At 41.3% G+C, this 17,903-nt stretch overlaps 1 protein-coding gene across 7 annotated transcripts in view; it reads left to right on the top strand.

The window, feature by feature from the left end:
• The window catches only part of LOC109850049, a 36,146-nt gene continuing 26,189 nt past the window's right edge, over positions 7,947 to 17,903 (top strand). For all 7 annotated transcript variants that reach the window (XM_020419956.1, XM_020419957.1, XM_020419954.1 and 4 more), the window contains exon 1: positions 7,947 to 8,046. In XM_020419956.1, the coding sequence (XP_020275545.1) occupies positions 8,044 to 8,046 (3 nt within the window). In that variant the 5' untranslated portion in view covers positions 7,947 to 8,043. The remainder of the gene's footprint in view (positions 8,047 to 17,903) is intronic.

The following is a 17,903-nucleotide window of genomic DNA, read 5'->3' as shown; positions in this document are numbered from 1 at the left end:
AATAAATTTCTCTCCATCCTTATTTAATGGCTCTGCTTAATTATTCTATCCCCATCATTCTATTAGAAGCACAGCTGCAAGTCTGACACGTATGACACCAGGTTCATCGGCGGGAGAAGTTAAAATATTTCATACTTTTTTCAGTGTATTATATTTACCTGAAATGTGATGACATTGATGTATATGTATGAAATATCAGACCATACAATCACACCAACCACCATTGATATTATCAGACTATCTAGTTGCTGCTCATCGATTAATATTGCCTTCCTCACATTCTCCACCATAAAAGAACTCCTCAAGGACCAAATATACCCAATTAGCTCCTGCACCACTCCTTTAAAACTCCCATTACTTAATCTCTTCATAGCCTCTGAACCAAATTCAGGATCAACGAATCCCAATCCCCTGATCTTCGATATTATGAACTCAGTGTAATTGTCCCCCAAATGCATCAATGACAAGATCTCCTCCAAGTTAGTCTCCACCTCTCTTGGATCCGACCCTTAGGGAACCCCAACGGACAACAAATTCTTAATACGGTGACAAAGTCATAGTCGTCGATGTCGAGCGATCTCAAGCAGCGTCAAGGAACTGCGAACGGTGAAGTGTGGCGTCGATGCAGGAGAGGGCGAGATGCACTCGAGACTGGGCGAGGTCGATCTGGCGAACGCGAGAGGAGACTTAATCGACGAGGGAGGCGGTGGAGGAGAGGGAGGAAAGGAGGAGGGATAAATCAGAACGGGCGAGGGAGATGAGAGGGGAGGAGGAGCGGCGGAGTGAGAGGCCGCTATCAAGATCGGGGCGGGAGGAGAGGAGGGAGTCGAGGCAGACGCCGAGAAAGCGTTGGTAGGTGATGCATTAGTGAAGGAGGCGAGTCATTGTGCCACGTCGGTGAGGGATCAGATCTGGGTTAGGCCTCTGGGGTTTGAGCAAGAGAAGAGAGAAGAGAGAGAAAGAATAGATTAAGGGATAGAAATGAGTTTTCGCAAAGTATTTCTTTCTGTGCTGACTTGGAAAAGTACATATGGACTAAAACACAATTATTTACTGTATTAGAGTCTGTCTCACATGAAAAAAATACAGGGGGCTGGTCACATGAGCTTTCTTTTTTTTGGGCATTGACACATTTTCCCCTAAATATTGATGGAATAAACACCTACATGCACTTTTTCAAAAAAAAAAAAAAAGAATAAAGAAAAATAAAACGATTATCTTATAATAAAAAAAGAGCAATACATGTCGCATTTCTGGAACCAGAGATAAATAAAAAAACATTAATAGCTTGTTTGGATTGAGGGGAATGAGGGTGAAGGGAAGTTAGGGGAACCATTCACCTCCATTCACCTTGTTTGGGAACACTTAGGAGGCGAAGTTAATTCACCTCCATTCACCTTGGTTCACCCCCTAATAATATAAAAATTGTTACCCCCCAAATTGGGGTGTAACCAAGGGGAAGGGAATTCCTTTCCCTTTCCTTCCTTTCCCTTCACTCCCCTTCACTCAGTTTCCCTTAACTTCCCTTCACGCCCTACGAATCCAAACAGGCCCTAAATGAAAATATCACATGGGGAGTAACTTGGAGCAACTCACATGAACTGAGAAACTAATTTCAATGATCTGGACAGCTAATTAAAAATATGAAAGACGCAATGAGTCAATATCTTAAATAAAATAAAATAAATGTGTTTTAAAGATATATTCTGAGGTTGAATTGTCGTCATCGGTTGTAATGAGGATCAAAATGCCCCCAGTTGAAAAAGGATTGGACTAAAAAAAGACTGGAGAGAGAGAGAGAGAGGATAATGGAGGCATTATACTTACTGTGCTCCATCATCTCCACTCTCGTAAAATCCACAGCCCTCTCTCTCCTCCTCGCTCTCCGATCAATCCCTCTCCTCCTCTTCCCCTCCTTCTCCTCCGCCTCCTCCTCCGCCGCCGGCGTTCTCATCTACGACGGCCTCGTCCGCCACGAAGCGCCGCCGGCCGGCGCGCCTCACCTTCTTCGAGTACCGCCGTTCACGCTACGCCCTATGTCGACAAGACCGGGCCCCACACCCTCTGCGCTCTCACCTCTCTGCTGATCAAGCCCGCGATGATCCTCCGGCCACTAACGGTCCAGCTGTAAAAAAGATCGAATCTACCCCCCCAATGTCATTTTTTTCCTTTGCCCTAGATTCGATTCTGACTGAAGTTAGCCGTTGTAGGTTGTGCCCAGATACCTCAGTAGGAGGGCGCTGGGTACGAGCAAACCCTGAGTGTTATATTACTGGCTACGAGAAAATGCGAAGGAGAGAGGGGGAAGCAGCTAAGTTCTGCAATCAGAGGTGGGTCTTTTTTACAATGACATTTTATTTAGGTTGATATTCTATGGGGGGTTAACAATAAAGATGCGATAGTGCGATTTCAGGTTAAAAACACGCCTGGGGAGAAGAGAGAGTGAGGTTTCGCGTTCAGAAACCAAACCCATTGCATAAAACCCATTCATGGATCTCCTTAACGATGGCTCATAAAGATTAAAAACTATTAGTAGGGGTTTATAAAAAAGATCGAAGAAATATAAATCTTGTGATGAATTTCGATGTAAGAAAAACAAAATGTGATTTACTAAAAAATTGAATACTGAATTGCTAAGTGGATTTTATAAAAAAGTTGTCTAACTAATGAATAAAATGTGATTTAAAAAAGAGAGGATGGTATACAGTGAAAATAAAATAAACATAATCTCTATACCACCAATAAACAAAAACAAAACAACTAAACAGTGATCAATTCAAACCGTATGTTGTAAAGCATGGATGTCCAATAGCAAAATCTTAAAACCAATGAAAAATGAAATACGAATATTTAAATATCTTGATTATATCCACAATCTGAGTGGAAACTGTATCATGAAAAAATTAAATTTGTCAATCTAAAGAGGAATTTGGTTAAAATAATAGATAAACCATAACTATAATGATTCCTATTTTGATTAACACACAAAAACATAAAATTTATATGAAGTCTTACTGAATAATGAAATAAGCTCAGACTTGATTCCGCCTTTAAAAATTAAAAAATTTTGTAAAAAAATCCTAAAATCAATGGGTATGAAATAAGATAGGGCTGTCAAGCTACTGTATTTTGTCCAAATAATTCACTCCCCACAACCCTAAGTGAATTATAAAACCATCCCTCGTCCCATAAATACTTCACTCCAAATCCCTCAAAACTGTAAAATGTGTGGTTTTCCCCGCACCACGATGTCATGTGAGTTTCCGAGTCTGAACAAGGCTGGTACTAAGAAGGAAAAGAAGAACTAAAATTTTTGAATTGACCTTTTGTTAAATTAAAAATAGCAATAAAATAACAAACTTAATTTGTACTTTTCTGTGCACGTTATGAAATATACTTTTGGGAAAAAAAGGATTGTGTCATAAATTATATCAACCATATATCAATAAAAATTGAAAATAAACTAGGGGGAAAAGGAATATATACAAGGGATAAACAAGATTCGCTCAATAAGCATAATAAGGAGGTTGGACTCTTATCACAGGAAGTCTCTAATAAAAAAACTTGCAAAGAAAAAAACAATTGTGACGAGAGGGTTGTTCAGCCTTTTGGGAGAATTGCTGCATAGAACAAGTATTGGGAGTATAAACGAAAATGGTGAAGAAGAAGAAGTGGAGGATTGAATCGAGAGAGGAATGGACCAGTCCAAAACAAAACAGCAATCAGATAAAGTAGCAAAAGTAGTTGAATGTCATACAACCAACCGTGGATGAAAATTATAAACTTCTTCGAAGAAGGGAAAAGCTTGGTAGTCGAAAAGGAAAGAAGATTATACATGGGGCACAATTAGTGTTATTGAATAACCTGTTCAGTGGTTACAAGACTAAGACAGGAAAAGTATGACTTTGGAAGAAAATGTAAGTCCTCATCTGTGGTGTTTAATCGCGAAATCTTTTCCATTGTGCGAACCCATTACAACGTCGTTTATCGAATTACAGATTCAAAAGTGCAGCCTTTTAATGATCTTTTAAACCAGTAAACCTAATTAATGAATCTCCCTAAAAAACCACATTGCTATTAAACTCGTTTATTTAGCGAGCCTCTGCTTACGAGAGATTTGCTAGTGGGGGGATGCGTTACCCATGGACACCTGATCAACAATTGCAATGTGTCCGAAGCAGGTTAAAGCTTGATGTTGTCTGACGTGGAAAAAAAAAACGAAGTGAAACTAGCGATGTAGAGATACAACACCCTTCAAGATAAAGTCAAAGCTAAAAGATTCGCGGAAACAACCGAAGTTTTGCAGCATTCCTTGAAAACGGTGCAGCTTCCCTTCCAAAACAAAATCCCTAATTCTCTGTGTTATTTTGCTCCTCCAACTGAAAAAAGGAAAGTAGAGAAAAGTATGTATAGCCCTGGCCCACACCGTTCTGAAGATAAGAAGCTTGAACAACTCGTAATCGATAATTCTATTTGGGGAGACAATTCCCACTTCCTCGGACAAAGGGTCGTCCAGCAGTGGTGGTGCGCCTAATGACCTCTCAACCGCCAGTCTGTTAAATACCGTCGCTCTCGAGGATCGTGCTTGAGTCTCTGTCCCAGCTGCTTCATAACCGGTTTTTTCATATCTTACCGGATGGATCCCAAGCCAATTATGAAGCCATGTGGATCGCACGGAAGCCAAGAAAACGCGTCAAAGCGCGTCATACCCCTGCTCTAATCTTCACTCGCAGCAACCAGCACGCCAACACGCTCGTTGCATTTCCCCGAGACACCAACAGTGTCTCGCTCATTTTTCGAGACATTGACACGGATAAACAATACTATCCTCTTGAGTAGCTCATCCCTTCTGTGTTCCTTAAGTATCTTTTGCTCAGCTCACGCCATGATCGATCTCTGACTAGCAAGACTCTCCCTCGCCGATCTTATGAGTTGTGTAGGAACATACATATGAATTTTTCTCGCGCCTACGAACACCTCTTCCACAATTCACCTCAAAAACGTTCATCTCATGCCGGGCAGTCTAACAATTTGACAAGATCACGCACTGCAATAATTTTCAATCCCTACCCAGAAATGTCGAGGAAGAATGCGTGAAAGAAAAGGAAAAAAAAACTCTTGGCTTCTTCCGGCTAACGCACTTTTCTCAGTACTGTTGGGTTGAGTATTTGAACATACTCTGGTGTTGTGGTAAGTTTAACCAATCTGTTGAAATTCAGGCAACTGAATCAGTAGATCATGTTGACTCGTCTGAACTAACCCATGTTGTCTGAGCGTCTGCGACCGTTAAACACTGATCTTTGCGGAGTCTCTGCCACTCCTGGATGCGCGCTTCAACGAACTCTCCCCGGATAACTTCCTTCTGACCGAACAACTATCGCCCTAGCCTGACTCATGACTCGAATCCATCCTGTTGAAAATCGCGTCTTGGCATTCGTCTCTGACCTTCGTGCTGACCGCGCGAGGACAACAATTTATACTTCGTGCGTACTGGAATTTCTTTAAGACGTTAGAGTTGGAGACATCAGCCTTCAACTCGTATACTCAGCTTACATACAACGCTGAGCCCGCCCTCGGTCTCGGCTCAGGCGTCCGAGACTTGCGCCGCCCAGCCGCTTACGTCCCTAGCGGCGCGCTCTAAGCGTTCTTCCTGAGCGTTCTGCTGTTCATTCTAGTGTTGGGTCTATTTGCTGAACACGGCAGGATGTATCTGGAGCGGGTTCATCCATTTGGAGGTCTAATGGCACGTTCAGGCAGCGGCAGCATCGACCACACCTACACACCATCAGAGCGCTTGCGTACAGCGGTGCCATCCACGGTAAGACATCAACTCCTCAAACGCCTTAAACATAGGTGGGATCAATCACCGCTAAGTTAGCGCTAGTCTATGGCGGATGAGGTACGCTAAGCCTAGGCGTCACGCCTAACCGCGATCTAGCCAGCAGTTCTTTTTACAAACAGTGCGCTATTCATCCCATTGTCTGGAAATAAACCTGCCCACGTTAACCCAAAATACCCGGTCGCGCAGGTTTCTCAAAGAGGTACAGTCTGTCACAAGTCCGTCCATGACTCATCGGAGTGTTGGGACAACCAAGCCTGAGAATGCACCAGACGCCTCACTAGGTTCGAGTTCGGTTTTGTGCCAGCATTCGATTTCTTGGCGAGATGTGATTTTCCTGCATACTCTGGACCCCACTAATCCAGGCTGGCGACACTAAGAATAAAAGAAGAAAACTAATGTTTCTGCATCTGGACATGCACTCCTCTCTCTGTGATTTAGCCTTTCTACGATGTAGCCTTAACAAACTTAATTGTATTTCTGTGCTCAACGCCAATGAATTTCTACTTTTGGAATAATGCAACTGATTGTTGTCCATAACTTCTTCATTCAACACGCAAGCGTAAAAGGACCCTGAAAATAGTCACCCCGGAATCTTTTTCAGCCAGGTAGACTTATAATTGAAACCTAATACATCCGAAACTTATGCCTCCTCTTTTGCGCCTTCCGAGGATCTTTCCCACAGGGGGGCGCGGGCGGCTTTTACCTATCCTTCTGACAGGGATCAACACTGCACATGATCGTCCATCGAGCTACATACGAGTTGCGACTTCTCCTTCTCCACCGGAACGCCGCTTTCTTATCGATTCCTGCAAAAGACTTGGGTAGGGAGAGAAAGTTGCTGCAGTTAGAAAGATTGGGAGTAGTAATACGAGAAATGGTGAAAGAAGAAGAAGTGGAGATTGAATCGAAGAGAGGAGAGGTTTTGGACGTGGGTTTGAGTCCAAAACAACAGACTAAGTCAGATAGTATGCCTCTTTTTAGTAGGTAGCAAATAGTTTGATGTCAACAACAACACCTGGATGTGAAATTTATAAACTTCTTCGAAGAAGGGTAAAGCTTTGTAGTCAGATGAAGGGAAAAAAGATTATAATGGGGGCAAACTTAGTTTTTGAATTAACCTGTTCAGTGTTTACAAGATCTAGAGACCAGGAAAAGTATGACTTTGTTAAGAAGTGTTCCTATCTGTGTGTTTGCATCGGAAATCTTTTTCATTGTGGAATCCATTACAACTCGTTTATCGAATTACAGATTCAAAAAGTGAGCCTTTTTATAAGACTTCTTTAAACAAATAAAAACAAATAAATGAGATCTCCTATAAACACATGCATAAACTCTTGTTTAGCAGCCTCTGCTTACGAGAGATCTTTGTCTATGTTGGGGATGCGTTACTCCATGGACCACCGATTCAACAATCCAAGTTGATCGTGAAGAAGGTTTAAAGTTGATGTTTTGACGTGGAAACAAGAACTGAAGTGAATATCTTAGCGAGGTAAGATAAACACTCTTCTCAAGATCAAGTCAAAGCTTAGATCTCGAGGAAACACCGAAGGTTTTGCAGATTCCTTGAAAACGGTGCAAGTCTCTCTCCAAAGTTCGCCAAAATTCTAATTCTCTGTTGTTAATTTGCTCTCCCCTGTGAACAAGGGTGTAGGGGAAGTATTTATAGCCCCTGGGAACCGTTTCTGAAGATAAGAAGTTGAAACAACTCGTAATCGATAATTCCTATTTGGGAGACAATGTCCACTGTCTCGGACAAAGGGGTCGTTCCAGGTAGTTTTGTAATTGACGTTCAATCTGTTAAATACCGTGATTTCTGAGGATTTTGAGTCTCTTCAGTTTATAACGGTTTTTCCATATTTATGGATGATCCTAAGCAATTATGAAGCCATGTGGATCGCACGAAGTCCAAGAAAACCGTCAAAAGGGACGTCATACTGCCTCATCATTTTTGAGACACCAACAGTGTTTCGCATTTCCGAGACACCAACAGTGTCTCGCATTTTCGAGACAATTGACACTGTCTCGAAAACTATAGTCTCTTTGAGTTATCATTCTTTGTGTTTTCCTTGTTTCCTTTTGCTTCAGCTAGCCCTATATAGTGCTGATTTCAGGTGACAAACACGCCTTGGGGGGAGAGAGTGAGGTTCGGGTTCAGGCCGGGTTCAGATTTGGTGGCCAAACCCTTGCATGTTAGCCCATTCATGGTAATCTCTTAACTATGGCTGCAAATTTTTAGTCCAAGAATTTAAAAACTAGTTAAGTAGGGGTTTATGAAATGTATTAATGATCGAAGAAATATAAATTTTGTGATGCTTTTCGATAGTAAAGCAGAAGTAAACAAACTATTGTGATTTAGCTAAATATTCACGTTTTGATACTGAATTGCTAAATTGGTAGTGTGTGGATTTATATGAATCAAACGAGAAAGTACTGTTTGCTAACTATTTTTTTGGTTAAGCTAGATAAAAAAAGTCCACTCGCTATGTGAATTTTTTCTCTATCAGGAGAATAAAGTTGGATTCCAGTAGTTCATTGTGCTTTGCAGGTCAATCACCTTTGTGTCCTAAGACAAATTCTACTCCCATAATTTATCCTTTACACCACTAAGGTTAGTGTCTTCCAAATTTCCAAAAGCAGTCAAATCAGATGCCCTAGCAATTTGTTGATAATCTCATGAACCTTGGATGTCATCGGGTAATGCAAAATCTTAATAACCTTGATATACTCAGGTAGTGCATTAAAATCCAAATAGTATTCTAGTGTCTCAGCAAACCTTTCTTTCTTGCTTTTATCCATCCCACTACTGAGTGAGAAACTGTTATATGGAAACAAAATTTTCCCACTTGATATATTGTCACACTTCTAATCAGGAATTTTGTGTACTTTTCTCATTTCCCAATAATTTGTTGGGGGTTTTAGGATATAGACCATAAACAAATTTCCTATTTGGATTAACCACCAAAATATCATATTTGTCTATGAGTCCTTACTAATATGATGCTCACTTGATTTCCGTCCTTATATTACTTATTTTGTTATATTCTAAAATCATGGTATGGAAATAATTAGGGCTGTCAAGTTATTATTTTGTCCCACCTTAATTTCACTCCCCACAACCTCTTTTGTTTTTTTCATAGTGAAATAAACACCATCCTGTCCAATACTACCTACTTCACTCCACATCCCTCAAACTGTTGGTGTGGTTTTCGCACACTGATTCATGTTGAGTTTTCTGATCTGAACTCTCAAGGCTGGTGACCTAAGAAGTAAAAGAAGAAAACTAATGATTTTTGATTGAATGAACTCTTTTGTTGTATTTATTTCTACTATGTAGCCTTTTTTAACAAACTTAATTTGTACTTTTCTGTGCTCACGCTATGAATTTCTACTTTGGAATAATTGCAATTAGGATTGTGTTCATAACTTTTAATTCAAATAAAGCTAAAAGGAACCTGAAAATAGTCAACCCCAATTTTCAGCCAGTAGACTTTATATTAAATATTCTAAACATCCGAAACTCTATTTCCTTTTTTTGGGTCAGATTTCCACTGGGGGGGGGGGGGTTTTACCTATCTCTCTGTACAAGGGATCAAATGGCTTACATGATCGCTCATGAGCTAATAGAGTTGGATCTCTTTTCACGGAACGTGCTTTCTTATGACTTCTGCAAAAGAGATTTTTATGTGTGAGAGAGGGTTGGGTCAGCTTTTTTGGGTAGGGAGAGAAAGTTGCTGCAGTTAGAAAGATTGGGAGTAGTAATACGAGAAATGGTGAAAGAAGAAGAAGTGGAGATTGAATCGAAGAGAGGAGAGGTTTTGGACGTGGGTTTGAGTCCAAAACAACAGACTAAGTCAGATAGTATGCCTCTTTTTAGTAGGTAGCAAATAGTTTGATGTCAACAACAACACCTGGATGTGAAATTTATAAACTTCTTCGAAGAAGGGTAAAGCTTTGTAGTCAGATGAAGGGAAAAAAGATTATAATGGGGGCAAACTTAGTTTTTGAATTAACCTGTTCAGTGTTTACAAGATCTAGAGACCAGGAAAAGTATGACTTTGTTAAGAAGTGTTCCTATCTGTGTGTTTGCATCGGAAATCTTTTTCATTGTGGAATCCATTACAACTCGTTTATCGAATTACAGATTCAAAAAGTGAGCCTTTTTATAAGACTTCTTTAAACAAATGAAAACAAATAAATGAGATCTCCTATAAACACATGCATAAACTCTTGTTTAGCAGCCTCTGCTTACGACCATTACAACTCGTTTATCGAATTACAGATTCAAAAAGTGAGCCTTTTTATAAGACTTCTTTAAACAAATGAAAACAAATAAATGAGATCTCCTATAAACACATGCATAAACTCTTGTTTAGCAGCCTCTGCTTACGAGAGATCTTTGTCTATGTTAGGGATGCGTTACTCCATGGACCACCGATTCAACAATCCAAGTTGATCGTGAAGAAGGTTTAAAGTTGATGTTTTGACGTGGAAACAAGAACTGAAGTGAATATCTTAGCGAGGTAAGATAAACACTCTTCTCAAGATCAAGTCAAAGCTTAGATCTCGAGGAAACACCGAAGGTTTTGCAGATTCCTTGAAAACGGTGCAAGTCTCTCTCCAAAGTTCGCCAAAATTCTAATTCTCTGTTGTTAATTTGCTCTCCCCTGTGAACAAGGGTGTAGGGGAAGTATTTATAGCCCCTGGGAACCGTTTCTGAAGATAAGAAGTTGAAACAACTCGTAATCGATAATTCCTATTTGGGAGACAATGTCCACTGTCTCGGACAAAGGGGTCGTTCCAGGTAGTTTTGTAATTGACGTTCAATCTGTTAAATACCGTGATTTCTGAGGATTTTGAGTCTCTTCAGTTTATAACGGTTTTTCCATATTTATGGATGATCCTAAGCAATTATGAAGCCATGTGGATCGCACGAAGTCCAAGAAAACCGTCAAAAGGGACGTCATACTGCCTCATCATTTTTGAGACACCAACAGTGTTTCGCATTTCCGAGACACCAACAGTGTCTCGCATTTTCGAGACAATTGACACTGTCTCGAAAACTATAGTCTCTTTGAGTTATCATTCTTTGTGTTTTCCTTGTTTCCTTTTGCTTCAGCTAGCCCTATGATGATCTTTCCTGACTTAGACAATGACGTCCTTCGCCCTCTCTTTATCTTGAGCTGTGTTTAGGAACATATATGTAATTTTTGACGCCTACAGATACCCCCTTCAAAGTTTTCAGCCTCAATATTTTATCGAGGAGTCTGGAACACTTTGAACAAGATAGACTTGTTTTCAATCCTACCAGTATTTTGTCGAGGAGATTGCGTGAAAAGGACCTGTGAATGGTTTCAATTCTTTGGCTTCTTCGGCTTTCAGCTTTTCTCAGTATTTTGTTGAGTATTCTGAAATACTTCTGGTGTTGTGTTTATCGCTTTACCATTGTTGAAATTAGGAACTGAATCTGATATGTTGATGTCTGAACTAACTCATGTTGTTGAGTTGACGTTAAACTGATCTTTGTCGGGAGTTTGCATCTGGATTGCGATTAAACTCTTCGGAATAATTCTTTGACCTGAAAATTATCCTGAGCCTGATTCTGACGAAATTGTTGATGCGTTGACCTTCGTTGACCTTCGTTGTGACGCGCGAACACAATTTATACTCGTGCGTTAACTGGAATCTTCTTAAGACGTTAGAGTTTGGAGAATCAGTTTATACTCGTATACTCAATGTTACATTAAACGCTGGGCGCTTCTAGGCGTCAGACTTGGCGCCCAGCGCTTAGTCGCCTAGGCGGGCGCTTAAGCGGTTTCTGAGCGTTTTTTTCTTCATTTAAGTGGTGGTCGATGAGATTTTGCTGAAGACCGGAGGATGTAGTGGAGGTGTTCATATTTGGAGGTTAATGGAGTTTGGAGGACGTGTAGGCTACGACACATAAAATCACAATCAATGCCTACAGGGTGCAATCCACGTAAGCAGATAATGTTTCCCTAAACGCTCGTAAAATCTAGGTGGGCATTCTAAATACCGCCTAGACGTTAGGCGCTAGTTAGGCGACCTAGGTACCGCCTAAGCCTAGGCGTACGCCTAAGCGGATTAGGCAGAGTTTTTTTAAAACAGTGCGTATACTCATCGGAGTTTTGGAAATTAGTTTAACCTCAAATACCCGTCGGAGGTTCAAAGAGATGTAGTTTATACTCGTATACTCATCGGAGTGTGGGAAGAACAAGCTGAGAATGCATCAGATGCTCACTAGGTTGAGTTTTTTGTGCGAGATTTGATTTTTGTGCGAGATGTTGAGTTTTCTGATCTGAACTCTCAAGGCTGGTGACCTAAGAAGTAAAAGAAGAAAACTAATGATTGCGTTTTTTTCTTCATTTAAGTGGTGGTCGATGAGATTTTGCTGAAGACCGGAGGATGTAGTGGAGGTGTTCATATTTGGAGGTTAATGGAGTTTGGAGGACGTGTAGGCTACGACACATAAAATCACAATCAATGCCTACAGGGTGCAATCCACGTAAGCAGATAATGTTTCCCTAAACGCTCGTAAAATCTAGGTGGGCATTCTAAATACCGCCTAGACGTTAGGCGCTAGTTAGGCGACCTAGGTACCGCCTAAGCCTAGGCGTACGCCTAAGCGGATTAGGCAGAGTTTTTTTAAAACAGTGCGTATACTCATCGGAGTTTTGGAAATTAGTTTAACCTCAAATACCCGTCGGAGGTTCAAAGAGATGTAGTTTATACTCGTATACTCATCGGAGTGTGGGAAGAACAAGCTGAGAATGCATCAGATGCTCACTAGGTTGAGTTTTTTGTGCGAGATTTGATTTTTGTAGGATCAACTATAGATGATGATACGACTACAATTTTAAAGGCTACTGAACATCTTAAGATGTTCGAGTCATGAGACCAACTAATAAAGTTGGTACGTCAATAACTATTAAAGCTGATTGGAGATGAAGCTTGTACAAGCTTTGTGAAGAGAAGCTCTCCGAGCTAGAAGAGCGAATCCGTCATCGCAAGATGCTTATTATAGGATTTTTAGCAAACCCTCACCCATCAACGGATTTTTAGCACCCTCACCCATTAACGTTGTGCTAAAAAAATAAACTCTCTTAGACTTTAGGCTATAATATTGAATATATAGGCTTCATGTGTTAGATGTAAGTTTATCTCTAATAAGGGATCGAGATAACGTACCCTATGCATAAAAAGCATGGATTCAGATATTATTAATTTAATAATAATCACTGGCTACGATATCGAATACGTAGGTTTTATCGTTTTTACGGGAACGGATCACCCGGTAACATGTGTTAGATGTAGAATTATCTCTAATAAGGGACCGAGATAAAATCCCCCATGCGTGAAAGACATGGATTCAGAGGCCATTAATTTAATAACGATCACTGGCAACGATATTGAATACGTAGATTTTATCGTTTTTACGGGAACGGACCACCCAACGTGTGTGAGATGTAGACTTATATCTATTAAGGGATCGAGATAAAGTCCCTCATGTATGAAAAGACATGGATTTTGGTGTTGAGAAAATTGTGTCTTCTCTTGGGGCAAAGACGAACCTTGTTTTGTCTTTTCTTTGGGCAAATACGAACGCTGTTTTGTCTTCTCTTGGAGCAAAGACGAACCCGTTTTGTCTTCTCTTGGGGTAAAGACGAACCATGTTTTGTCTTCTCTTGGGACAAAGATGAACCATGCTTTATCTTTTATTGGGGTAAAAACGAACCCGTTGCTGGAGAGAAAAATTTTATATTCTATCTCTTACTACAAAAGAAACTCAAAGTGGGATTTCTAATTCGAGAATCAAAAAAGATTCGGATAATACTAGCTGTCGGAATGTTTGATTATCCAATTTGAAGGTTGATTTCTCGTTTATCGAGAGAGAATTTCAGTTTTGATCCTAACTATGGGAAGATTTAACCAAGTGGGAGGTTTAAGACGATCCTAATTATAGGAAGTTTAGATCGCTTGATTTGAAAGTGGACATATCATTCACGGAAGGAATCGAGAGGGGATTTTAGCTTTGATCCTAACTGTAGGAAGGTTTAACTAAAAAACAGTGGTAGTAGAGGTACAAATAACAGTATGAATGTTGACTTGTACAAATCACTTAGTGGGGGTTTTCGGTGTTAAATGGTAAGATCTTGACACGAAGGGGGTTCGATAATCGCTAGGAATCAGTAGATTAAAATTTTTAGTGTCGTGTCAGGATTTCAACAGTGGGAGTGTTAAAGGTTTAGACACAGTGGGAGTTTGAAGGGTTTTGACCATGAAGAATTTTAGTGAACCCACCGCCAGTTAATTTGATAAGTGAGGGGTTTTCTGGTGGAGGATCGTGAATCATCAAACACTTCACAATTACACCATAGGAGTTTCGTGAGGGATGATTTACCCGATAAAATCATTGTATCTCATCTCGACGAAAGAGTGCTCAGAAAGTCATAGTGAGAGAGTTTTAATCATCTTAGAAATGATTAAATAGCCATAGTAGGAGGTTCTTAATCATTATTTTTTTATCATGATTAAAAATAAATTATTCAGATGATTGGTCTTCATCTTGAATAATCAGCTGATCTCGGGTTATCCTTAAGAATACCATGCGTAATATTTTTCAGGAACTTCCCATTGGTGGGCAACGCTGCCACGAAATCAGGTCTCGGTTTCTGAATTTGTATCTCGAACTTTGTATCGACCCCCAGCTTTTTTGGCAAAACTGAGTTCAATGAGGAACACATTATTTTCAACCATGTTGGGTTATCCTTAAGAACATTGTGTAATATTCTCCAGGAACTTCCCATTGTTAAAAATAAGAGAAGCAGTTTAACCTCGTATACCCGTCGGAGGAACATGGAGAAGCAGTTTATACTCGTGTACTCATCGGAGTCTGGGAGAAACAGTTTATACTCGTATACTCATTGGAGTTTGGGAGAAACAGTTTATACTCGTATACTCATTGGAGTTTTCACCGTTCTCATTTGGCTTGTTTTGTCGTATGATACCGACGTCAACCAAGACTTGAATACTGTCTTTAAGGGCAAAATAGTTCTTGGTGGGATGTTGAACCCTCCTGTGATATGCACGGTATTTTGGGTCCGAAGTCTTGTTAGCTTCCTCCTGATTCGCAATAGGTGACAGCTTGATTTTGTTGTTGGCGAGGAGGTACTTAAAGATAGATGTAACTTCATCATTTTTGAAAGAATACTCTTTCTGGGACCTCAGATCGGGAGTTCTCTGTTGCCTCCGGAGTTGCTGTTGTGACGTTTGGTTGGCGTTCACAACAGTTGTAGGTGCTATCGGTTGACTTCTTTCAGTTTTTTTTTTGAGAAAGCGTTCAACTTGTTCTCTGTGTACCTTCAGCTCTTTATAGGTTTTGGATGGTGCCACCCCTATGGCTTCCAACACATCCAAAGAAAGATTGTTATGGCAAGTTTGGAGGATGAACTCCTCCGTGACCGGATCCCGACAATTCATCACTTTATTTCAGAAGCGCTTAACGAAGTTGTCGTCTGACTCCGCTCTTCTGGTTCTTGTTTAGAAGAGTTCCGATTGATACCTTAATGTTATCGTCGAAGAAGTTACCGAGGAAGAGATTTTCCATGTCATCCCAATTATTAATGCTTCCTGGCTTGAGACGTCGATACCAATCGAAGGCGGCCCTGCGAAGGGTGCTTACGAATGACTGTACGATCAAGGGCTTATTATCAGAAATCATACTCAAGTGAGACTTGAAGTAGATCAAGTATTGAGTTGGCGAGCTTTTCCCGTCGAATGACGTGAAATTGATCAAACTGAACTTCGGCGGGTATGGAATAAACACCCACTTCCTCGGGTATGGGCACGAGATACCAGTCTTTTTCACCTTTGAGTCGATATTAAGGTGTTGACATTATCCTCAAGCTCTTCCATTATTTTATTATCTTCATCCTCATTTTTTTTTGGGGGACGTTGAGGAGGATCAACCAGATCACCCCTAATATTATGGTTAGGAAGAATGTGTTCATCCACATCTGCGTCGCTATCATCTGCGTTGTTTTGAGCACGACGACTAGATTCAGCTCTCTGACTTGGCTCAGGTTGTTGATGAAACTGAGTCTGCAACTCTCTCATCTGCTGCATGGCTAATTTCATCTCCATCTTTATTTCAGCTCGAATTTCTTCTTGCTGCTTAGCCAGAGCTTCTTGAAGCATTTGAGCTAGCTGATCAGGAGTGATGGTGAATGCCTCGCGGATTAGTCGCATGCTAGACATTGTTTCGTCTGAAGTGATTACGGAGCAAACGCCCGATACTTCATCATCTGAGGATATTCCTTTATGCATCCTCTAATAATCCCTACTCTGATTGTTCCTATTTGGAGCCGAGTTATACGCTGGGATATCCCCGGATAAGAGTCGGGGCTGGAGTTGGTCGAGCGTCGTTTTGACTTTCCTTTATTAGCCATATTGATGGTGACTTCTAGAAATTCGGCTGATCTTTTCTTACGGAAGCGTCTTGATATGGGCTTTGACACTTTGATGGAAAGCCTTTGGAATACCGAGACCCTTTGTGGAGCGGTCTTGGAGCAACTACACTCTGATAATACTGCTCTAATAAGCCTCTCACATGAACAATGAGAGTTTGTCTCTCGTTTACACTCCCAGCCTGATAGTACAACTCATTAGCATGATGACAGGAGCAACCTATCGCTGGTTGGTGTGACTTCCCAGGTATAACGTTGTCTTTTGACGGACACGTCTTCTTCTGGGGATGCAAAGCCTTATTGGCATCCTCAGGTGTCACACGTTTAGAACTACCCCTTTGTGGGTGTGGAACCTCAACAGGCTCCTGGGCTTCGATATGAACCTCTAGGCTAGAGGTGACAAGAATTCTCCCAAGAGGGGAGGCCTCCTTGTCTTTATTGTGCACCTTACATGAACAGGTACATCGAGGTGTCTCAGTTGGTTTGGAGGCAACAAGACACCTTTGAGTAGCAGTTGGCTTCACGGGAGGACGCATACGACCCCCTGGCTGAGGAACTACTTGGGTTTTGGGTTTTATTCACCGGACCTAAACGTTCTTTTACTGGAGCTTTGCCTCGATCTTCGTGCAAAGGACCAAAGTGATCTGCAACCATGATTTTAAACTTTGAGAGGTCAGGACTGACCCAAGGCTTCACTGGAGGCATGAGGGAAGCAACCGTGGAAGACGGGCTTGGAACGGATGTCGACGGAGGCAAAGAAGTGGCCGCGGAGGATTCTCTTTAGGCGAGACAGCTGGGAGTATCTTTGATGAAGGAACTTTGTGCGAAACAATTGTGGGTGTCTCGAATGAAGGAAATTTGGGCGAGACAGCATAAACTGTCTCGGACAACGGTCCTTTGGGCGAGACAGTATAAACTGTCTCGGCCAAAGGGGGCAGTTTTTGTCGTCTCCAGACTTTGATTTCGCATAAGTTCGGACTTTAGATTCCAAACTTTGCTGGATTTTGGCGGTTTTCCGGCCATATCTTTCTTCTTTGATTCTTGCACTCTTCTCACAAGAGCACGAGCGTGTGCGACACGTGCGCGACGTTTCTGGATGCGTTCCTTCTTCGTCGAACGAGTCCTTTTGACAAGAACACATTCCTCAGGTGATGGCTTAAAGGAAATGTCAGTGACATGTTGCTGAAGTAATTTAGTTGCTTGACGCTTCCTTGACTCTAAGTCTGCGTGATAGCGCACTCCATCCATTGATTCCAAGACCTTTGCGAATTGACGAGCCAGACGTTGCGTTGTCTCTGACGAGCCCTCTTCGTCAGAGTTGGCGAACTTTGGTTGAACAACTCCTTAACTGGGGAGAAGTCGTTACGAGCAGAGCTTCCGACTTTGTTGATAGCCGGAGTATTGTTGTGAGGGGAAGCCTCAGCAATGGTTGGGCGAGAGTCGTCACTTGTGGCCTTCACTGGAGTTGAAGACTGAAACACCTTCTTCGAAGACGAGATCTTCCTGCACTTACGGGAAGAGTAAGACCTTGATGAGGATGAGGAGATATACTTCTCAAACTTGGCTTGGTCGAACTCATA

The sequence above is a fragment of the Asparagus officinalis genome, chromosome 7, assembly GCF_001876935.1.
Source record: "Asparagus officinalis chromosome 7, Aspof.V1, whole genome shotgun sequence".
NCBI lineage: Eukaryota > Viridiplantae > Streptophyta > Magnoliopsida > Asparagales > Asparagaceae > Asparagus > Asparagus officinalis.
The sequence above is the reverse complement of the archived record's forward strand: the minus strand, read 5'-3'. Positions and strand labels throughout refer to the sequence as shown.